The sequence below is a fragment of the Notechis scutatus genome, chromosome 1, assembly GCF_049901735.1.
Source record: "Notechis scutatus isolate UNSWTSFEM ecotype Mainland chromosome 1, rNotScu1.2, whole genome shotgun sequence".
Classification (NCBI taxonomy): domain Eukaryota; kingdom Metazoa; phylum Chordata; class Lepidosauria; order Squamata; family Elapidae; genus Notechis; species Notechis scutatus.
Window position 1 is genome coordinate 101,457,265 of NC_142009.1, and position 17,943 is coordinate 101,475,207.

The 17,943-nt window shown below is 36.2% G+C and overlaps 1 protein-coding gene across 3 annotated transcripts in view; it reads right to left on the reverse strand.

Moving 5' to 3' along the window:
* KPNA5 (karyopherin subunit alpha 5) overlaps window positions 1-17,943 on the reverse strand; it is a 29,633-nt gene that overhangs the window by 9,261 nt on the left and 2,429 nt on the right. For 2 of the 3 annotated variants that reach the window (XM_087972938.1, XM_087972928.1), the window contains exons 1-7: window positions 11,509-11,607; window positions 11,326-11,425; window positions 8,319-8,413; window positions 7,552-7,683; window positions 4,959-5,047; window positions 2,765-2,864; window positions 540-703 (exon numbers count right to left, since the gene is read on the reverse strand). In XM_087972938.1, coding sequence (XP_087829064.1) covers window positions 540-703; window positions 2,765-2,864; window positions 4,959-5,047; window positions 7,552-7,683; window positions 8,319-8,413; window positions 11,326-11,425; window positions 11,509-11,565 — 737 coding nt within the window. In that variant the 5' untranslated portion in view covers window positions 11,566-11,607. Of the gene's footprint in view, window positions 1-539; window positions 704-2,764; window positions 2,865-4,958; window positions 5,048-7,551; window positions 7,684-8,318; window positions 8,414-11,325; window positions 11,426-11,508; window positions 11,608-15,385; window positions 15,488-16,763; window positions 16,898-17,943 lie in introns of those variants that run through there. The other variant, XM_026666037.2, reaches the window with a different exon arrangement.

Consider the following 17,943-nt stretch of genomic DNA (forward strand, 5'->3'; position numbering starts at 1 on the left):
ACTCTAAAAGAAAAAGTGAATCTCCCGAAATTGTTCAATAAAGTCTAATCACTTCCATTGGCACAAATTCAAACCATGCTGTGGGGAGAAAATGGAAAAATATTGCTTCAGGTGGTCTGTCTGTGTGGGTGAGAGAAAGAGAGTGTGCACGTGTGTTTGGGGTGGGAGAATAACACAGAATTTTCAAATGGAATTATCATTACCTGACTAGACCTTTACACTGGAACACTGGATTGCAACATTTGGTGGCAGACTCCTTGTATCTATGTACTACTAAATACAGGCACAAATTAAGCTGATAGATAAAAAAATAAGCTGAACTAGATACTTGTGCCTATCTTGAATTTGCCAATTGTAGAATTCCTGCTGTCTCACAGGAGAGAATAGAGGCAAGAAAGACAACTACCACTGCAGGCTTACTTGTAGAGCTGATATGGTATGAAGAAACTATATCTGACACACTGATTTAATTTAACGCCTTCCACTATCTTCTGCAGCATTCTGCTGGTGAAATAATTATCTGATTTAAAGAGACTTACATCAGAAGTTCTACTAATCTTCTGCAGACCCCGGAATCAATAACTGCTTGTATTTTATCATTCGGTCCATCAGAAAGGTAAGAGAGAGCCCAGCAAGCATCTGCTAATACATCCGAGTCACTGCTAAACAACAATCTTGATAGAACACCTAAGCAAGGACGAACCTTAAAAGTTTAGAAAGAGAGAATTGCAAATTGTAAATTTACTTTTTACTACAAGCATTTTTCCAAAGATGGAAACAAAGAACTATTAAAATAAAAAAGCAATGATACTTTTAAAAATATTCTTGTAATCATATCTCTTTGCAGAATGATATATATGCCAAATCTACAAAACACTTTATTCCACAGCAGCCATACTAATGTCACACTAAAATATCCTTAAAATATAGTAAGGGCAGCTGACTATGTACAAAAAAAATAATAATGAAAGTGGAACTGGACTAAGACAAAAATTAAACAAGCCTAAATTAAAGATACCTTTAAAGTATCAATTGGAATAAATTGATAAAGAAAAGATTATCAGTTTAAAATAGCAATTTAACAAAATTCAGATACCTTACTAAATGCACCAAAAGCAGAATAAAATGAAATGCTTAGTTCAAATTAAATCCAATAGCTGGTAAAACTTAAATGGCATTTCCTTAGAAACAGTTTTTTTCTGCCTTAAGAAAATTATGGGAAGGGGACTAAATTAGGCACCAGCCACCTCTTTGAGGCACTTAGTTATATAGTAGCAGAGCAACAAATAAATAAGACTATTGCTGTACCTCTCTTCTACTGTAGGCTTAAGTCCTTGAAAGTGGGCATTACATTTCCCTAAACTGTAGGAAGTATTGGAGTTCAACTCTCCAAAATTCTCAGGGCACATGGCTAGCAAACTGGAATTCTAATATTAAAAGTCCACTATAGTTAAAAATTCCAGCCTGGAGAAGGCTAGATTTTTTAAAGATGTTGCTGATTTGAATTCAAATATTTTGTCTCTAACCTAGCACATAATGGTTTTTAAAATGGCAGTTTTCCTTGTGATAGGTAAGTCTGTGTGTGGTATGTGTAGAGCAGATTACAGCCTATTGACCATATCTTGAGAAAATACAATCTAAGGATAAACTTTTCCAGGCTCAGGAAGCCCAAAGAAAACCTTAGTTGGGTAATATCAAAATGGGGTCCATTTGGTTAAAGGAAAAAGGAATTCCTAAGAGCTTAAACACTTTGAACACACTCTCACACAAAAATAGTATAATGTCCTGGACTAAATACAGACTAATTAAAAGAGGCATCTCTAATATAAAACCAAAGGAGTGAAGAGGTACCACTAATACTGGAACTGATACTATGATGGCAGTCTCCAATGAAAGGAATGTTGGATAGCTCAGGGACAAATAGGATATGTGAGACTGACAGCGAGGGAAACTTGGACCATGAAGCAACATACCCACATACATACACAGTGTTATGGGTAGTCTGCAATAGGAAAATGAGCCAACTGAAAGATATGACTCTTTCATTTGAAGATACAGGCATCTTCTTGTTGCTTATTACAGATTAGTGGCATGTCCTATTTCCAAAATGGGTGTGAAATAAGTCAACACAGTGAGGAAGTATTTCAAACTTGATTCCCTAAAAGATGAATCAGTAAATTGAAAGCCTTAAGGTATCTGATATTTCCCTTTAACTATAACTCTTTAAAAACGTATGAGTATATTCTACTATTTCACAGATGGTCATTCTTACAATGTACCCTATATTTACTTTTTCTTAGTTATGTTGGAACTGAGCTGGCTTGAGTTTGTGTGCACACACACACGAACATACATGGTGAATCTAAATTTTCTTGAACTGAGACCAGTATAAAATAACTTTAACTGGGACAGATCCACTTTCAGGATATTTCAAGTATAGCATAACTCACTAAATTACTTTTTGGTTGAACTGACTTTTATGTTATGCACTTCCAGCAGATACTGCATAGAGCCATTACTGTTTTGCTCTGTTACAGCCAAATGTTAATTTAATTTCATTGGTTGTCTACTCTGAAGGTAAACATCATCAGGAAAGTTAATGTACTATATTCAGTTCCACTCTATGACAAAAAGAAATCTTTACCTGGACATAAATAGTTGACACTTTGAAAAAAAATAATTTATACAAGAAGATACTTTGGAACAACACAACATATGCATTTTATTATTATAGCATTTTTATAGAGTGAAACATGGGCCTTACCTTGCTAAAATCTGGAGGTGGATTTTTGCCTCTACAGAGGTTTGAAAGTGCCCAGACTGCATTTCTGGTAGTTGTGAGCCTGTTAGAATGTGTTAAGAGTCTGCCAAGAAAATAAATAAATAAATAAATAAATAAATAAATAAATAAATAAATAAATAAATAAATAAATAAATAATAATAATAATAATAATAATAATAATAACAACAACAACAACAACAAAACAACAATAATAATAACAATAATAATAACAATAACAACAATAACTATTATTATTATTGTCATATACATGAAAATAACTTCACTTTAATTAATATAGCTATATTCAATGGTTTTCATGTAAAGTAATCATGTAATGATGGAGAAGCATTCCAATGGCAGAAGAGATTATTTTTATTTGTATCTCCTGGGCAGTCAAACTCGTTTACTTGTGACCTTATCTGAGCAAATTGGGGAAATGCATGGAACAGAACTGAGAAAGAAGAGAAGTGTAGGGCTTCCACAGTCCTACCAACTTGTCCTCTGGAGTGAAGCCCGACACGTTATCTGGATCGGGGAGGGAGCGTCTATTCCTGCCAACACGTTATCTGGATCAGGGAGAGAGCGTCTGTTCCTGCAGTGTCCAAAGCGTTGCATTGATAGAGGAACATCTTCCGATTCTGCATTTCCCATCCAGGCTTGACTCATCCATCTTTTATCGATATGAACATTGGACAGGGATGAGGGTGGGAGAGGTTTAGTGCTCCAATTCCTTGTTTGAGGCACAGCACAAGACATGATGGAACTTTGGGGGTGGGTCTGGGGGAAAATTGTGGCGCAGAGCAATACAGCTGTTTGATTAGTTGCATTTGGAAATGCGGGGTTGCGGAGCACATGGCTTGTGGGGAGGGCGGATGTTGGTTAGCTACACAGGGTGGGGCTACATGATATATTGCGCTGAGATGCGAATGATCTCAGCGCTGACTTTATTCGGAATGACCGTTGTTGCCGAGTTTGAAGGAAAACAAGCGTAAGTAAACATATCCTTTCACAAACAACTGTGAGTAACATAGTTTATTGCGACAATTCCTGCTGAAACAAATGGAAGCTAACAGAAAGTAGCATTTGATGTAAACCACTTATGTATTATTAATTATTATTATTTTTTGGAAAAAGAGAATTAAAAGAAACATTTTTATAATTTTTAGACAAATAATTAGAATTATTATTCTAATAAAAACTGTTATTTAAAATAGGCATGTTCTAGCACCAGGAAACTTTATGTCAAGATACTAACACCAAAAGTATATAACTGACACTTCAAACCTTTGCAACTCTATTCAGAAGTTCTGATGAGTCCAATGGTGCTTAATTCCATAGAAATAAAATAATAAATAATAAAAGGTTGGGCAGTCGATCCTCTGAAAAAATGGTGTGGAGTCGCGGCCTCCGGCGGCAGAGACTCCCAACAGCCTAACCGGGAAGGGAAAGGCAAAAGCGCTTTGCCTTTCCGCTTCCAGCGGAACGGACTGGGGCCGCGCCGGTAGTGACTCCTGACTCAGGGGCCTCGAGGGAGGGGAAAGAGTGACTCCTGCCTCCCGCTGTCATCATCTTCTTCTTCTTTTGGGTTAGTGAATCAATTAAACCTTTCATGATAGTGAGATCGTTTCCCAAATTAATTATTTTTATTTTTTGAAATTTACCAGTAGCTGCTGCATTTCCCACCCTCGGCTTATACTTTCGAGTCAATAAGTTTTCCCAGTTTTTGTGTAAAATTAGGTGCCTCGGCTTATATTCGGGTTGACTTATACTCGAGTATATACGGTAACTGACACTTCAAACCTTTGCAACTCTATTCAGAAGTTCTGATGAGTCCAATGGTGCTTAATTCCATAGAAATAAAATAATAAATAATAAAAGGTTGGGCAGTGTTTTGAAATAATACAATGTATTTGCAATTGTGTAAAGCAATTATGCCTATTCACAAAATTACATGCCTATACCTACTAAATGATTCTGGGAAATGACTTAGATGTTTAAAAAGAATTTCAGATATGTTTCTAATTCTACCCATTCCAAAACACCTTTTTTTGGAATCTGAAGCATTGCACTGATCATTACCAACCTACTGTTTATAAATTAGCAATTAATCTGGATCCTTTAGTTAGGTAGTTATGTATACCATTCTGTTAACTATCAGAGATTATCTGTACTTACTGTAAGAGTGGAGGAAGTATTCCACAGCTTAATACATAATCTCTGCATTCTGCGTTATCTCCAGCAATATTGCCAAGGGCCCACACTGCCTTAGAAACAAAGATGTAAATTAATATTCATAATTATTTTAAGGCTTTTAAATACTTATCTATAATTCTTATGCTTACAGTTTATAACATTATCATTTATACGGAAGTATATAAATTGTGTGCCAATTTTTTTTTAACTGCTATTACTTAAATGGCTAATGTTAACACGAAAGAAACTACCATGAGAATTTATGTTTGCAGCTGAGCCTCAAAATATCTTGTATTGTTAACTGCTAGAACACCTGCAAAAGATCATGGCTATGGAGCAATCACTGAAAGAATCGATGTGCCAATTCTCACCTCTGAATAGTTGTAAGTTGTTATAGATATGGAAATATGTATATAGGTAGTCCTCAACTTATGACATTTGAGCCCAAAAGTTATGTTGCTAAGCGAGACATTTGTTAAGTGAATTTTCACCCATTTGACAACCTTTCTTGCCAGTTAGGAATCACTGCAGCTGTTAAGTTAGTAATACTGTTGTTAAGTGAATCTGACTTCTCCACTGACTTCACTTGACAGAAGGTTGCAAAAGGGGATCATGACTCCGAACCACTGCAACCATCATAAATATGAGTCAATTGCCAAGCATCTGACTTTTGATCACATGACCATGGGGAATGCTGTAATAGTTGTAAGTGTGAAAAACAGTTGTAAGCCACTTTTTTCAGTGCCTTTGTAACTTCAAAGTCACTAAACAAACTGTTGTACCAGAATTTCAGTCACTAAATGAGTAATCACATGACCAGACCTGATTTTACGACCATTTTGCTGTGGTCCCGAAGCAAATCATGTAGACATTAAGTAAACCACAGTCATTAAGTGAATCCAGCCTTCCCAATTGACTTTGCTTGTTAGAAGCTGGCTGGGAATGTTACAAATCACAATCACGTGACCCCAAGACCCTTCAACCATCGTAAATGCCAGCCAGCTGCAAAGGGTCTGAATTGAGATCATCTGACTGTATGAGGGGTATGATGGGCATAACTTCGAGGACAGGTCATAAGTCACTTTTTCCAAGGCTGACATAATTTCAAACTGTCATAAGTCAAGGACTACCTGTAGTTAGAGATAGTAAGGGACAAATGCATAATTTCGGTGTAGCAGCAGTATGATGTATCAGCTCAACTTCATGCAGGCTTCTTCTAGAACCAGCATAAGTTCTAATTGGTGGGTAAACCACAGTGAACCAAAGCACACATGATTTGTTTCTTCCATTTGGAACTGCAACTATCTCTCAATACAAACTAGGCCAAAGTCTCACATTTGTGCCTTTGTTTGAACAAGTGAACTTTGACCAGTGAAGCCTCAAAAGAGCTACATCTAAGACCTAACTACAGGAATGCATTTGTGACTGAGGAGGTAATTAAAAACAGATCTCCAAAATTTAGATTCAACTGCTTCTACCGGTAGTATAGCAGTATATTTGCACAGTCACAGAATAGAAAGCTTGGAACTTTGGCTTTGAATAATGGAATTACTGCAGAGTTATCTCCTTGTAGCTTGAATAATCTGATTATTGTGTTAGAAGCTTCTTGGTCCTGCAATTTAATATTTGAACACTCAAAATTTCTAGGAAAATTGGTAGATAACTTAAAAGCCTTCACTTACTCTATTTGGATGTTATTCTTTTAGATATAAAGATGATTAATGAGATGCTTAGTAAATATAATATGTATTTATTAGTATCATTGCCCATCTCACAGTATAAATTCATTTTCGTCCATGAGCTTATAAAGCAAGAATTCTTTTATTTCTACATAAGAAATAGCAGTATTTCATCACACTAAGTACAGAGTCACTGATATGAAAGAAATATACTGAAATAATACTTCATATCAAAATCCAAAACTGCTGCTACATCTGAAAATTTATAATAATGCAAGCCTAAAATGCTTCAGATCACCAAGCAACAGATTCTTTCCATCTTGCATCCTGATGAACTGGATGCCATCAGACAACAGTTATAGGAAAGGACACACTTGAAGAAGGGCACCATCACAACTTTCATGTGATGGATATAGACACTGCAGGGCTTACAAGCCACCCAGAGTAATTGAGAGTTGAATAACATATCCCCAACTGGGTTAGGAGAATAGTTTATATCGAAGTATTGTTTCTAAACTTAAACACATTTAACTTCCAGTTCTAGCTTCCTGTGAATTGTAATAAATTGACAACTGAAGCAAAAACTTCCAATATCTTCTGAATTGTGCTGTCTAAAGACAAAATGGTGGAGAACACACAAATATATGATTCAAGTATTTAATGTTAACCATAGTTTAGGATTACATCTAGATTAATTTTTGTTTTTATTCAAATATGTATTCCCCCCCCCCCCCCCCCCCCCCCCCCCCCCCCCCCCCCCCCCCCCCCCCCCCCCCCCCCCCCCCCCCCCCCCCCCCCCCCCCCCCCCCCATTTTTTTTCTTCCCAAAATTCGCTGGGGCATAACATTTTACAGTACAATTGAATCTGCACAATAAAAAAATTCACAAAAAGTTACCTGCTCCTGGACATCTTCATGTTCAGAATTCAACAATTTAATAAAAATTGGGACTGCTCCAGTTTCAATTACTACTTTGGTATGCAGGAAAGTTCCAGATGCTATATTTGTAAGAGCCCATGCTGCTTCAAACTAGAAAGAAAAAATATGACTTTTAAGAGTTTATTTTACAATCAATTCTGTATGTTTATTTTTTATGGGCCTTTTTTTTTCCATACCAGAATATAGTCTTCGATTGTATTGTGCAAATCTCTGCAGTGAAATAACAGTTCAGTATTCATGTGGAATATTCAATTTAATCATTCTCACACAATTTTAGCAAGAGTATAAATGCAGTCTTGGAAAATAGTAAAATATTCTCATACTTCAATAAAATTTAAATAATTTCAATAAATGGGAACAATTTACATTTGAAACTTTGGGAGAAATAATGGTAAACTATGACAGCACAACCAGCAAATAAAAGTCTCAATCCAGTGTTGTCTCAATTTATCTACTTCTTATATTATTTAATATCTTTTAAAAATTATCTGCTTGTTGGAATTACGTGCTCACTATGGAACAAAATTTAAATTGTGTTCTCCTACAAGACATAATATTTACGTTTTGAGGCCATTTAACTTGTAGAGCTGTTAAAATATTTAACAAATGCTGGGGAGAGAGAAAGAGAGAAGCAAAACCTCCCCTCCTATTCCAAAGGTAAGATATAACATTGTAATTCTTTGTACTTCCTTCCAAATGTATCTCATATTATTTCATGAACTCACTTGAAGAGTGCAATTATCATTTTTTTCTAGAAATTTGACGAATCTCTCCACAACTCCTGGTTTCTGAATAACTTCATCAATTGGAGGATTAGGTTCTGAAATGAAAGATAAAGTAATCCAATAAAAATAAGTTACATATAAGTTCACTACAATGGAAAACAATTAAGAAGGAAGTATAAAAAACACTGAACAGCACAGCTTCTATAATGAACTTGCTGGAATCAATCAAAGTCCCCATTTTAAATTATGGTATGCAAGGTGATTGCTCTGAGGGAAGTCACTTTGTCTCTAAATCTAACCTAACTCACTGATGTATGGCAATATTAACATGCTGTGAGAAACTCTCTGAAATAATATATAAAACAAATGTAAACCATCTGCCATACATAAGGAATAAGCCAAAACTCTCTGTCAGGCAATACGTAAGTCAACAAATGTTTACTAAGGAAATGGCCTACAGTTTCTCATTGTTTCATATGTAAGAACCCAATTAGTCCACAGATTCATCTAGCCTAGATGCTTCACAGTGATGTGTGATGCTTCTAAGAAGTCCTTAAGCAATAGCTACTTTTGTATTGCTCCTTCCCAACTTTAATAATCAGTTAACATATTAACTTTGAATGGGAAGATTTCATTTGGTATAATGATAATAGCCATGAAAGCAGAGCTTCTAATCCGCTTTTAGGCAATGCTACTGCCATCTGTTGCCCTAGTTTATCACACAAATCAATCATTATTGAATGAAGAATTTTTAAACTATGATGCAAGAAAGCTTCAAGCCTTTCCATAAAAACTTAAAAGAACTAGCAGAGACCAACAGTAGTTTAGAAGAAGTTTAGAAGATACACCACCATCAAAACTATGCTTTTATAACTTGAATAACAGCTGAAAGAAAAAGCAATCAAAATATGCTTCCCTTTAACCAAGTGCCAACTTACACAAAAGCCTTAAAAACGAAAAGATCTGTCTTACATTTTACTTACATTCCTGTTCTTTTTTATAAATAAGGAAGAATATGTAGGTTAATTTGTGAAAACAGACATAAATTGTACCCTTTGGGACCAAATATAGAGACTAGAGCACTTGTGTCTTCGAGCACTTATGATTAAACAATGACTATGCTTCTTCAGCCTTTTAAATTACTATAAAGCTTAGTGTTTGGGGACTAATTCCAAAATAAACATGTTCTAGTGCACTGCAGAAATGTCTGAACTGTTGGGAAGAAGCAGAGTCTCTCTCTTTTCTTGCTGTTTCCATCTCCATTATTTCCTCCCTAGTAAAATATAATATTAATGTACCGCAGCACAGTGGTCCCCAACCTTTTTTGTACCAGGGACCGGTTTCAAGCAGAAACATTTTTCAAGGACCGGGGGGGAGGGGGAGAGAGAGAGAGAATCCGAGTTTGGTAGTTTGCTTGCAGACGTTTCATTACCTGACTAGGTAACATCTGATGTTGTTACCTAGTCGGGTAATAAAACGTCTGCCAGCAAACCACCAAGTTCAGGGAGCGCCGGCCCTGCTGCCCTCAGCCCCATCCCTCAGGTGTCTCCCTCCCTCCCTCCCTCAGGTGTCTGCCTCGTTCCTCTCTCAGTCACTCTATCGCTCCTACAGCAGCCCAGGAAGAAACTGCTTCAAAGAAGCCGGGGGTGGGGGTGGGTGGCTTTTCCTGTCGCCACAGCTTCCCGAAGCGCCGTTTCACCCCACCCGCCCGCCCGCCGCTCGCGGTTCAATCCACAGTGCTCCGTTCTACCTGCCTGCCTGCCTGCCTTCTTCGCTTTGGAGCAGCTTCGGCTGATAAAAAGAGGCGAATAGTTATTATTCTCAGCGAAGCTGCTCCCAAACAACCAGACAGGCAGGCAGGCAGAACGGAGCACTGTGGATTGAACTGCGAGCGGGCGGGCGGGCGGGCGGGTGGTGAAACGGGCGCTCGGGAAGCTGCGGCGACAGGAAAAGCCACCACCCCAGCTTCTTTGAAGCAGTTTCTTCCTGGGCTGGTGGAGGAGCGAAAGCGACTGAGAGAGCTGAGCCAGAGAGCAGGACAGGCTTCGGTTGCTTCCTCCCTCCCCTTCTTTCATTTGTGTCCTTGATCCCCGATCCCAGCAGCATTCACCGAAGGCGAAGAAAGCCGCCATTTTTTTTTTTTTTTTCTTTGCGGCCCGGTAAAGAGTGCTCCACGGCCCGGCATCGGTCCGCATGCCCGTGGTTGGGGACCCTGCCGTAGCATATATACATACTAGAGGGGGAAACCTTAATTATTTCCATCAAGCAATTATATAGCTTCTTTCCAAATTAGGCTAGTTGTTAGCTTGCTTTATTAAAAAAATCATTTGAAAACAATGGGTAGACATAACATGGAACAAGCACATTTATCTTTTCCCTAAAAAAGTAGCTAAAAATTAAGCTGAAGAATCCTTGAAAAGGATTACTCTTTCCTCAAAAACAAGAGATAGAAACCTGAAAAGGGAAAGAAAAATCATCTCAAACCAAACAAAATAAAACTCTATCTTACATAAACTTCAGCACAATGATAATAGTCACTGCTTCATTAATATCAATTAATATTACATCAAATACAAGATAAATTATAGTACACATTGCTTCATCTTTTGACTAGTAGAGAATATTCCCTTTTCCAGCAGGATAAGTTATATATTTCTAAAAGCTGTTCCTTAATCACTTCCATTTTAACTTTTATCCCACAAAAACAATCAACTTTAATTTGAGTGACATTAGCAGCTTTGCTAATTAGCTAAACTACTGGCACAACAGAGAGAAACCCATACAATGTACAAAGTGGCTCTTTTCCATCTGAGGATGTGTGTTTTTTCATTTTGTAATTGGACATTTGACATTAAATTATTCCTGTACCAATAAAACCACTTAAGATTAAAAAACAAATTAATAACTTTTAACGTGTATTGTTAAAAATTGTTTTTCAATTTAATGCAAATACTGAAACTAAAATTTATTAAATATTAAAAAGAAAAATCATGTTTTGCTGATTTACCTTTAGAAAGTAATTTTCTGAACTTCTGGGTTGCTGCAAGTTGTTGACTAGGATCATCTGAGAAAACCATTTGCACCATGTCACACGTAATCACATCTTCCTAAAAATGGAAAATCATTAGAATTAGCTTAAGTTTTAACCAGATTTGTAAACATGCTTTAAGGCATGTGATAGATTCCTTACCTCCAGAACTGGTACAGTAGAGCTTACATCAGGATCCTGGATTGGGCTCTCCTGCATTGACTCTTCGCTGGACAGCAGAGAAACATTTCTACGTTTAAATAACTGAAAAGAAATGTAAGAAAAACATGTAATTATTTGGGGAGGAGGAGGAGGAGATACTACTATTTTTTTTTTATTACTTTCTCACTGTTTGATCAAGCCTTCAAGTTTTCGCTTGAAACATGAAAACTGGATCAACAATGCATTGCTATTTATTTGTTTGTTTAGTTTACATTGCCACCTATTCGCCCATGGCGATAATCAAGGTGGCTTGCAGAAGATAAAACCACATTTAAAACAATAAAAACTAACAAAAAAAAACACAAATAAATTAATATAGTACAATATTAGCTCTAATCCCACTTTGGGAATCCTTTTACAAACAAGATGCTTAATTAATATTTAGGAATATGTGCTAAATTTAGGAATATACTGTATACACTGGTTGTATTTTAACTCAGTTTGATGAGATTTTCAGATAATATTATATAAGCAAAAAAATAAAATAAATACAATGAAAATTATTGTGAAAGGAAAAAGAGTGCTTTGTGATTTAAAAACCCTATCTTTTTTTCTTTATTCAATAACAATGAAGAAAGGTCAATTTATTTGTCAAAACTGTATCATAAAAATTGCTCCTGCAGAAATAGTGTTTCCAAAATACGTTAAAAAGTGTTTATTCTTTGCAGAATCGTTTTAGTCTAAAAATTTCATACGCAAGGCTAAAAATATCCCTTAAAATAATACTTTTGTGCAAAAAGAAAGGGAATAAAGGAAAAAGGGGAAGAAAAGTTAACATATTAACTTTGAATGGGAAGATTTCATTTGGTATAATGATAATAGCCATGAAAGCAGAGCTTCTAATCCGCTTTTAGGCAATGCTACTGCCATCTGTTGCCCTAGTTTATCACACAAATCAATCATTATTGAATGAAGAATTTTTAAACTATGATGCAAGAAAGCCTCAAGCCTTTCCATAAAAACTTAAAAGAACTAGCAGAGACCAACAGTAGTTTAGAAGTTTAGAAGATACACCACCATCAAAACTATGCTTTTATAACTTGAATAACAGCTGAAAGAAAAAGCAATCAAAACATGCTTCCCTTTAACCAAGTGCCAACTTACACAAAAGCCTTAAAAATGAAAAGACCTGTCCTACATTTTACTTACATTCCTGTTCTTTTTTATAAATAAGGAAGAATGTGTAGGTTAATTTGTGAAAACAGACATAAATTGTACCCTTTGGGACCAAACTCTTTATAGAGACTAGAGCACTTGTGTCTTCGAGCACTTATGATTAAACAATGACTATGCTTCTTCAGCCTTTTAAATTACTATAAAGCTCAGTGTTTGGGGACTAATTCCAAAATAAACATGTTCTAGTGCACTGCAGAAATGTCTGAACTGTTGGGAAGAAGCAGACTCTCTCTCTCTTCTTGCTGTTTCCATCTCCATTATTTCCTCCCTAGTAAAATATAATATTAATGTACCGTAGCACAGTGGTCCCCAGACCTTTTTTGTACCAGGGACGGTTTCAAGCAAAACGCAGTATATAACAAAGGTCGCCCCAAGGCAGGGAAAGAGAATCCGGTTTGGTGAGTGACTTGCAGGAGTTGCATTACCTGACCAGGTAACCTCTGTGTTAGCCCAGTCGGAGTCCTCTTTCATCCTCCTCCCCACTCACTCCACCTCTGCCAGGGAGCGGACAGGCCGGCTCCAGGCTTGGCCTCACCCCCATCCTCGGTGTCTCCCTCCTCCCTCCCTCAGGTGTCTGCCACGTTTCGCCCAGTGAGGGGTGGCGAGCGCCTACAGCAGCCCAGAGAAAGCGCAACTGCTTTGGTTCGAAGAGCCGGGGTTTTGGTTTTTTGCTTTTTCCCAGGATGGGAAGCTTCCAAGCGCCTTTTGGGAATTTTTCCTCGGTTTCAGCCTTTGCTCCTGGACCCTTCTCCCGATTCACTTCTGAAAGGATGCTTGTGTAATCTTTTCCTAAGCGTTGCTGGGTGGAGGGGGGACAGTGTGCAGCGTGAGCGAGAGGCTCTTTTTCTTCTCCCTGAGCGCAAAACCGCCTGCCTTCTCTCTCTTGGATGGACCGAGCAAGGCTAATAAGATAATAATAAGATAATAAGATAAGATCCTAAGCTGCCGTTGTGGAAACAGATCTGGATCTCATTGGAGAAAGGTAGCAAAATGAATGAACTGGACTTTGGCAAGTCTCGGGCAGGAACCTCATGACGCTTTCTGGAAAGTTAGTGAGCAGGAAAATAGACATCCTTTCCGCTTTCTCCCAGCGTGGGTATTTCATTATCCCTCCCTGTAAGAAGTAACAACCACAAAGCCAAGGGAAAAACGATGTGCGCAGGAAAAAGCCACAGTAGGAAGCAAAGATTTTCCCCCCCACCCTCTCTCTCTGAAATAATTAATGTCGCAATCAGTGTGGTGCACCCTTGGAGACAAATTGGTTGGGGAGGTAGAAAGATATTAAGAAACAACCTCGACTGTTTTTCGTCCAGTTTTATTTTTATTTATTTATTTTCCCTGAAAAAGCAGATCGCTCAATGGTGTCACAAAGAAAGGGAGAGGAATTGAGTGCCAGCCTGAGAAAGGCGAAGCTGCCTCTCTAAAGCATTTTGGTGGCTTTGTAAGTTTGGGGGAAAGGGGCAGGGGTGTCAATCAAGAATTATATCCAGAATACCCCAAGTGTTACAACTTTACCGTGAATTTGCCGGGCGTATGACTTTTTTGCCCTGAAAAACATGCCTCCAAGTGGGGGGTCGTCTTATACGGCGAGTATATAACAAACTCTATATTTTGAGTGGAAATGTTGGGGGCTCTGCCTTATACGCCCAGTCGCCTTATACGCCGGCAAACACGGTACATACTAGAGGGGGAAACCTTAATTATTTCCATCAAGCAATTATTTAGCTTCTTTCCAAATTAGGCTAGTTGTTAGCTTGCTTTATTAAAAAAAATCATTTGAAAACAATGGGTAGACATAACATGGAACAAGCACATTTATCTTTTCCCTAAAAAAGTAGCTAAAAATTAAGCTGAAGAATCCTTGAAAAGGATTACTCTTTCCTCAAAAACAAGAGATAGAAATCTGAAAAGGGAAAGAAAAATCATCTCAAACCAAACAAAATAAAACTCTATCTTACATATTAAACTTCAGCACAATGATAATAGTCACTGCTTCATTAATATCAATTAATATTACATCAAATACAAGATAAATTATAGTACACATTGCTTCATCTTTTGACTAGTAGAGAATATTCCCTTTTCCAGCAGGATAAGTTATGTATTTCTAAAAGCTGTTCCTTAATCACTTCCATTTTAACTTTTATCCCACAAAAACAATCAACTTTAATTTGAGTGACATTAGCAGCTTTGCTAATTAGCTAAACTACTGGCACAACAGAGAGAAACCCATACAATGTACAAAGTGGCTCTTTTCCATCTGAGGATGTGTGTTTTTTCATTTTGTAATTGGACATTTGACATTAAATTATTCCTGTACCAATAAAACCACTTAAGATTAAAAAACAAATTAATAACTTTTAACGTGTATTGTTAAAAATTGTTTTTCAATTTAATGCAAATACTGAAACTAAAATTTATTAAATATTAAAAAGAAAATCATGTTTTGCTGATTTACCTTTAGAAAGTAATTTTCTGAACTTCTGGGTTGCTGCAAGTTGTTGATTAGGATCATCTGAGAAAACCATTTGCACCATGTCACACGTAATCACATCTTCCTAAAAATGGAAAATCATTAGAATTAGCTTAAGTTTTAACCAGATTTGTAAACATGCTTTAAGGCATGTGATAGATTCCTTACCTCCAGAACTGGTACAGTAGAGCTTACATCAGGATCCTGGATTGGGCTCTCCTGCATTGACTCTTCGCTGGACAGCAGAGAAACATTTCTACGTTTAAATAACTGAAAAGAAATGTAAGAAAAACATGTAATTATTTGGGGAGGAGGAGATACTACTATTTTTTTTCTATTACTTTCTCACTGTTTGATCAAGCCTTCAAGTTTTCGCTTGAAACATGAAAACTGGATCAACAATGCATTGCTATTTATTTGTTTGTTTAGTTTACATTGCCACCTATTCGCCCATGGCGAATCAAGGTGGCTTGCAGAAGATAAAACCACATTTAAAACAATAAAAACTAACAAAAAAAAACACAAATAAATTAATATAGTACAATATTAGCTCTAATCCCACTTTGGGAATCCTTTTACAAACAAGATGCTTAATTAATATTTAGGAATATGTGCTAAATTTAGGAATATACTGTATACACTGGTTGTATTTTAACTCAGTTTGATGAGATTTTCAGATAATATTATATAAGCAAAAAAATAAAATAAATACAATGAAAATTATTGTGAAAGGAAAAAAAGAGTGCTTTGTGATTTAAAAAACCCTATCTTTTTTCTTTATTCAATAACAATGAAGAAAGGTCAATTTATTTTGTCAAAACTGTATCATAAAAATTGCTCCTGCAGAAATAGTGTTTCCAAAATACGTTAAAAAGTGTTTATTCTTTGCAGAATCGTTTTAGTCTAAAAAAAATTCATACGCAAGGCTAAAAATATCCCTTAAAATAATACTTTTGTGCAAAAAAGAAAGGGAATAAAGGAAAAAGGGAAGAAAAAAACTTAAGAAAAGATAAAAATATAAACTTCTGATTCCCTTTGTAGTGAATGCAAGTACAAATACAAAGTTATTGCTTATTTTAGGATTATCAAAAAATGATCCCTTTTTCTATTATCTTTTTCTTTTCATTCTCCATCCTCATTTCCTTCTGTATGGCGTGTTTTAAGTCTGAGGGTATTTTCAAGTTAAAAAGTAACATATATACTGGTGTAAGAAACAAATAAAATTATTCTGTGCCAGCAAAAAAAAAAGTTATGACAATACATCTCTAAAGACAAGGATAAATTTCACCACTCTGCATTATCCAAGGGGGCTATTACTACAACTCAACCTTCCTGTGAGAAGAATTTTAGAAACTTGCTTTCAATAAAATTTATTGCATTTTATTTATAATGGACTATATTGCTCATAAGCTGCATTGGGACAAATGAATGAATGAAGGCAGATAGCCAGAGATCAGAGTTGGACCATAAATCATTTCCTCAATATGAGCAATTTAATGGACTTTACAACAGTCATTGCTCAGCTATGATTTAAATGAGGACTTACTTGTTCTTCCCTTTTTTGTTTCCGAAGCTGAATGCCTTCCTCTTCTCTTCGTCTTCGCATTTCTTGGGGATTGAGGGCATTGTTTTTATAACTTTTGATTCTATAATTATCTTTTTCTGGGCTTGCCATGTTATCTGCGATAAAGAACAAAAGGATTTTCATCAAGCTAATGACATTTTCTGGAGAGAAAAAATATTTTTTTGTTGATAATGATGAAAAGAAACACTTGATGTTGTGAATGTTGAAAAATGGCAAAGATGAAAAATAAAATGGAACAGAGGGATGTCAAAATATGAACATGTTTTTTTAATGAAATGACAGTATTTGAAGACTCCAACTGCTTCACAGAGTTCAAACTATCTTATTTCTCATAATCTTATTTCTCATAATTTGCCCATATGAAGAGCTGTGGTGGCGCAGTGGTTAGAATGCAGTACTGCAGACTACTTCTGCTGCCTGCCTGCCTGCTTGAAGTCTCACTACAGTTTGACTCGCCAGCTCAAAGTTGACTCAGCCTTCCATCCTTCTGAGGTCAGTAAAATAAGGACCCAGATTATTGGAGGCAATATGCTGACTCTGTAAACTGCTTAGAGAGGGCTGTAAAGCACTATGAAGTGGTATATAAGTCTAAGTGCTATTGTTATATTGATTTTATGTCAGGTAGAAAATATAACTTGTCCTACTTGTACAGACTAAAGTAGATATTTCAAACAAGGTTTTAATTAATACTCCTTAAATTTCTCTCTCAATACACAGCGTTTTGTCAATTGTCACTGATGTTATTGTTTGAATGGCACTTTTCATTTGTGTTTGTCCTCATGACTAACAATGTCACAGAAAAATTGGTATCCTTTCATATTCTAAATATTTATATATATACTAACATATTTTATTATGTGGAATTGATAAAAATAGCTATTCAAATACTGATATTATATAAATCTGCTCCTAAGAAAGAAGCTTTTAATGAGTCTTCTCCCAAGTAAATGGATATAAAATTGTATGCCAAAGATGTAACACAAAAATGTATAGGCATATACAAATTATTTAACTTGTTTTGTTCAGTTCTGCACAAACATACCAATACAGTAATGAGTGCCATTAAATTAAGTGGGTCTTCTAAATGAATTAAAACTGGAACTGCATAACATGTTCACCTTGTTCACATACTGAATTAACC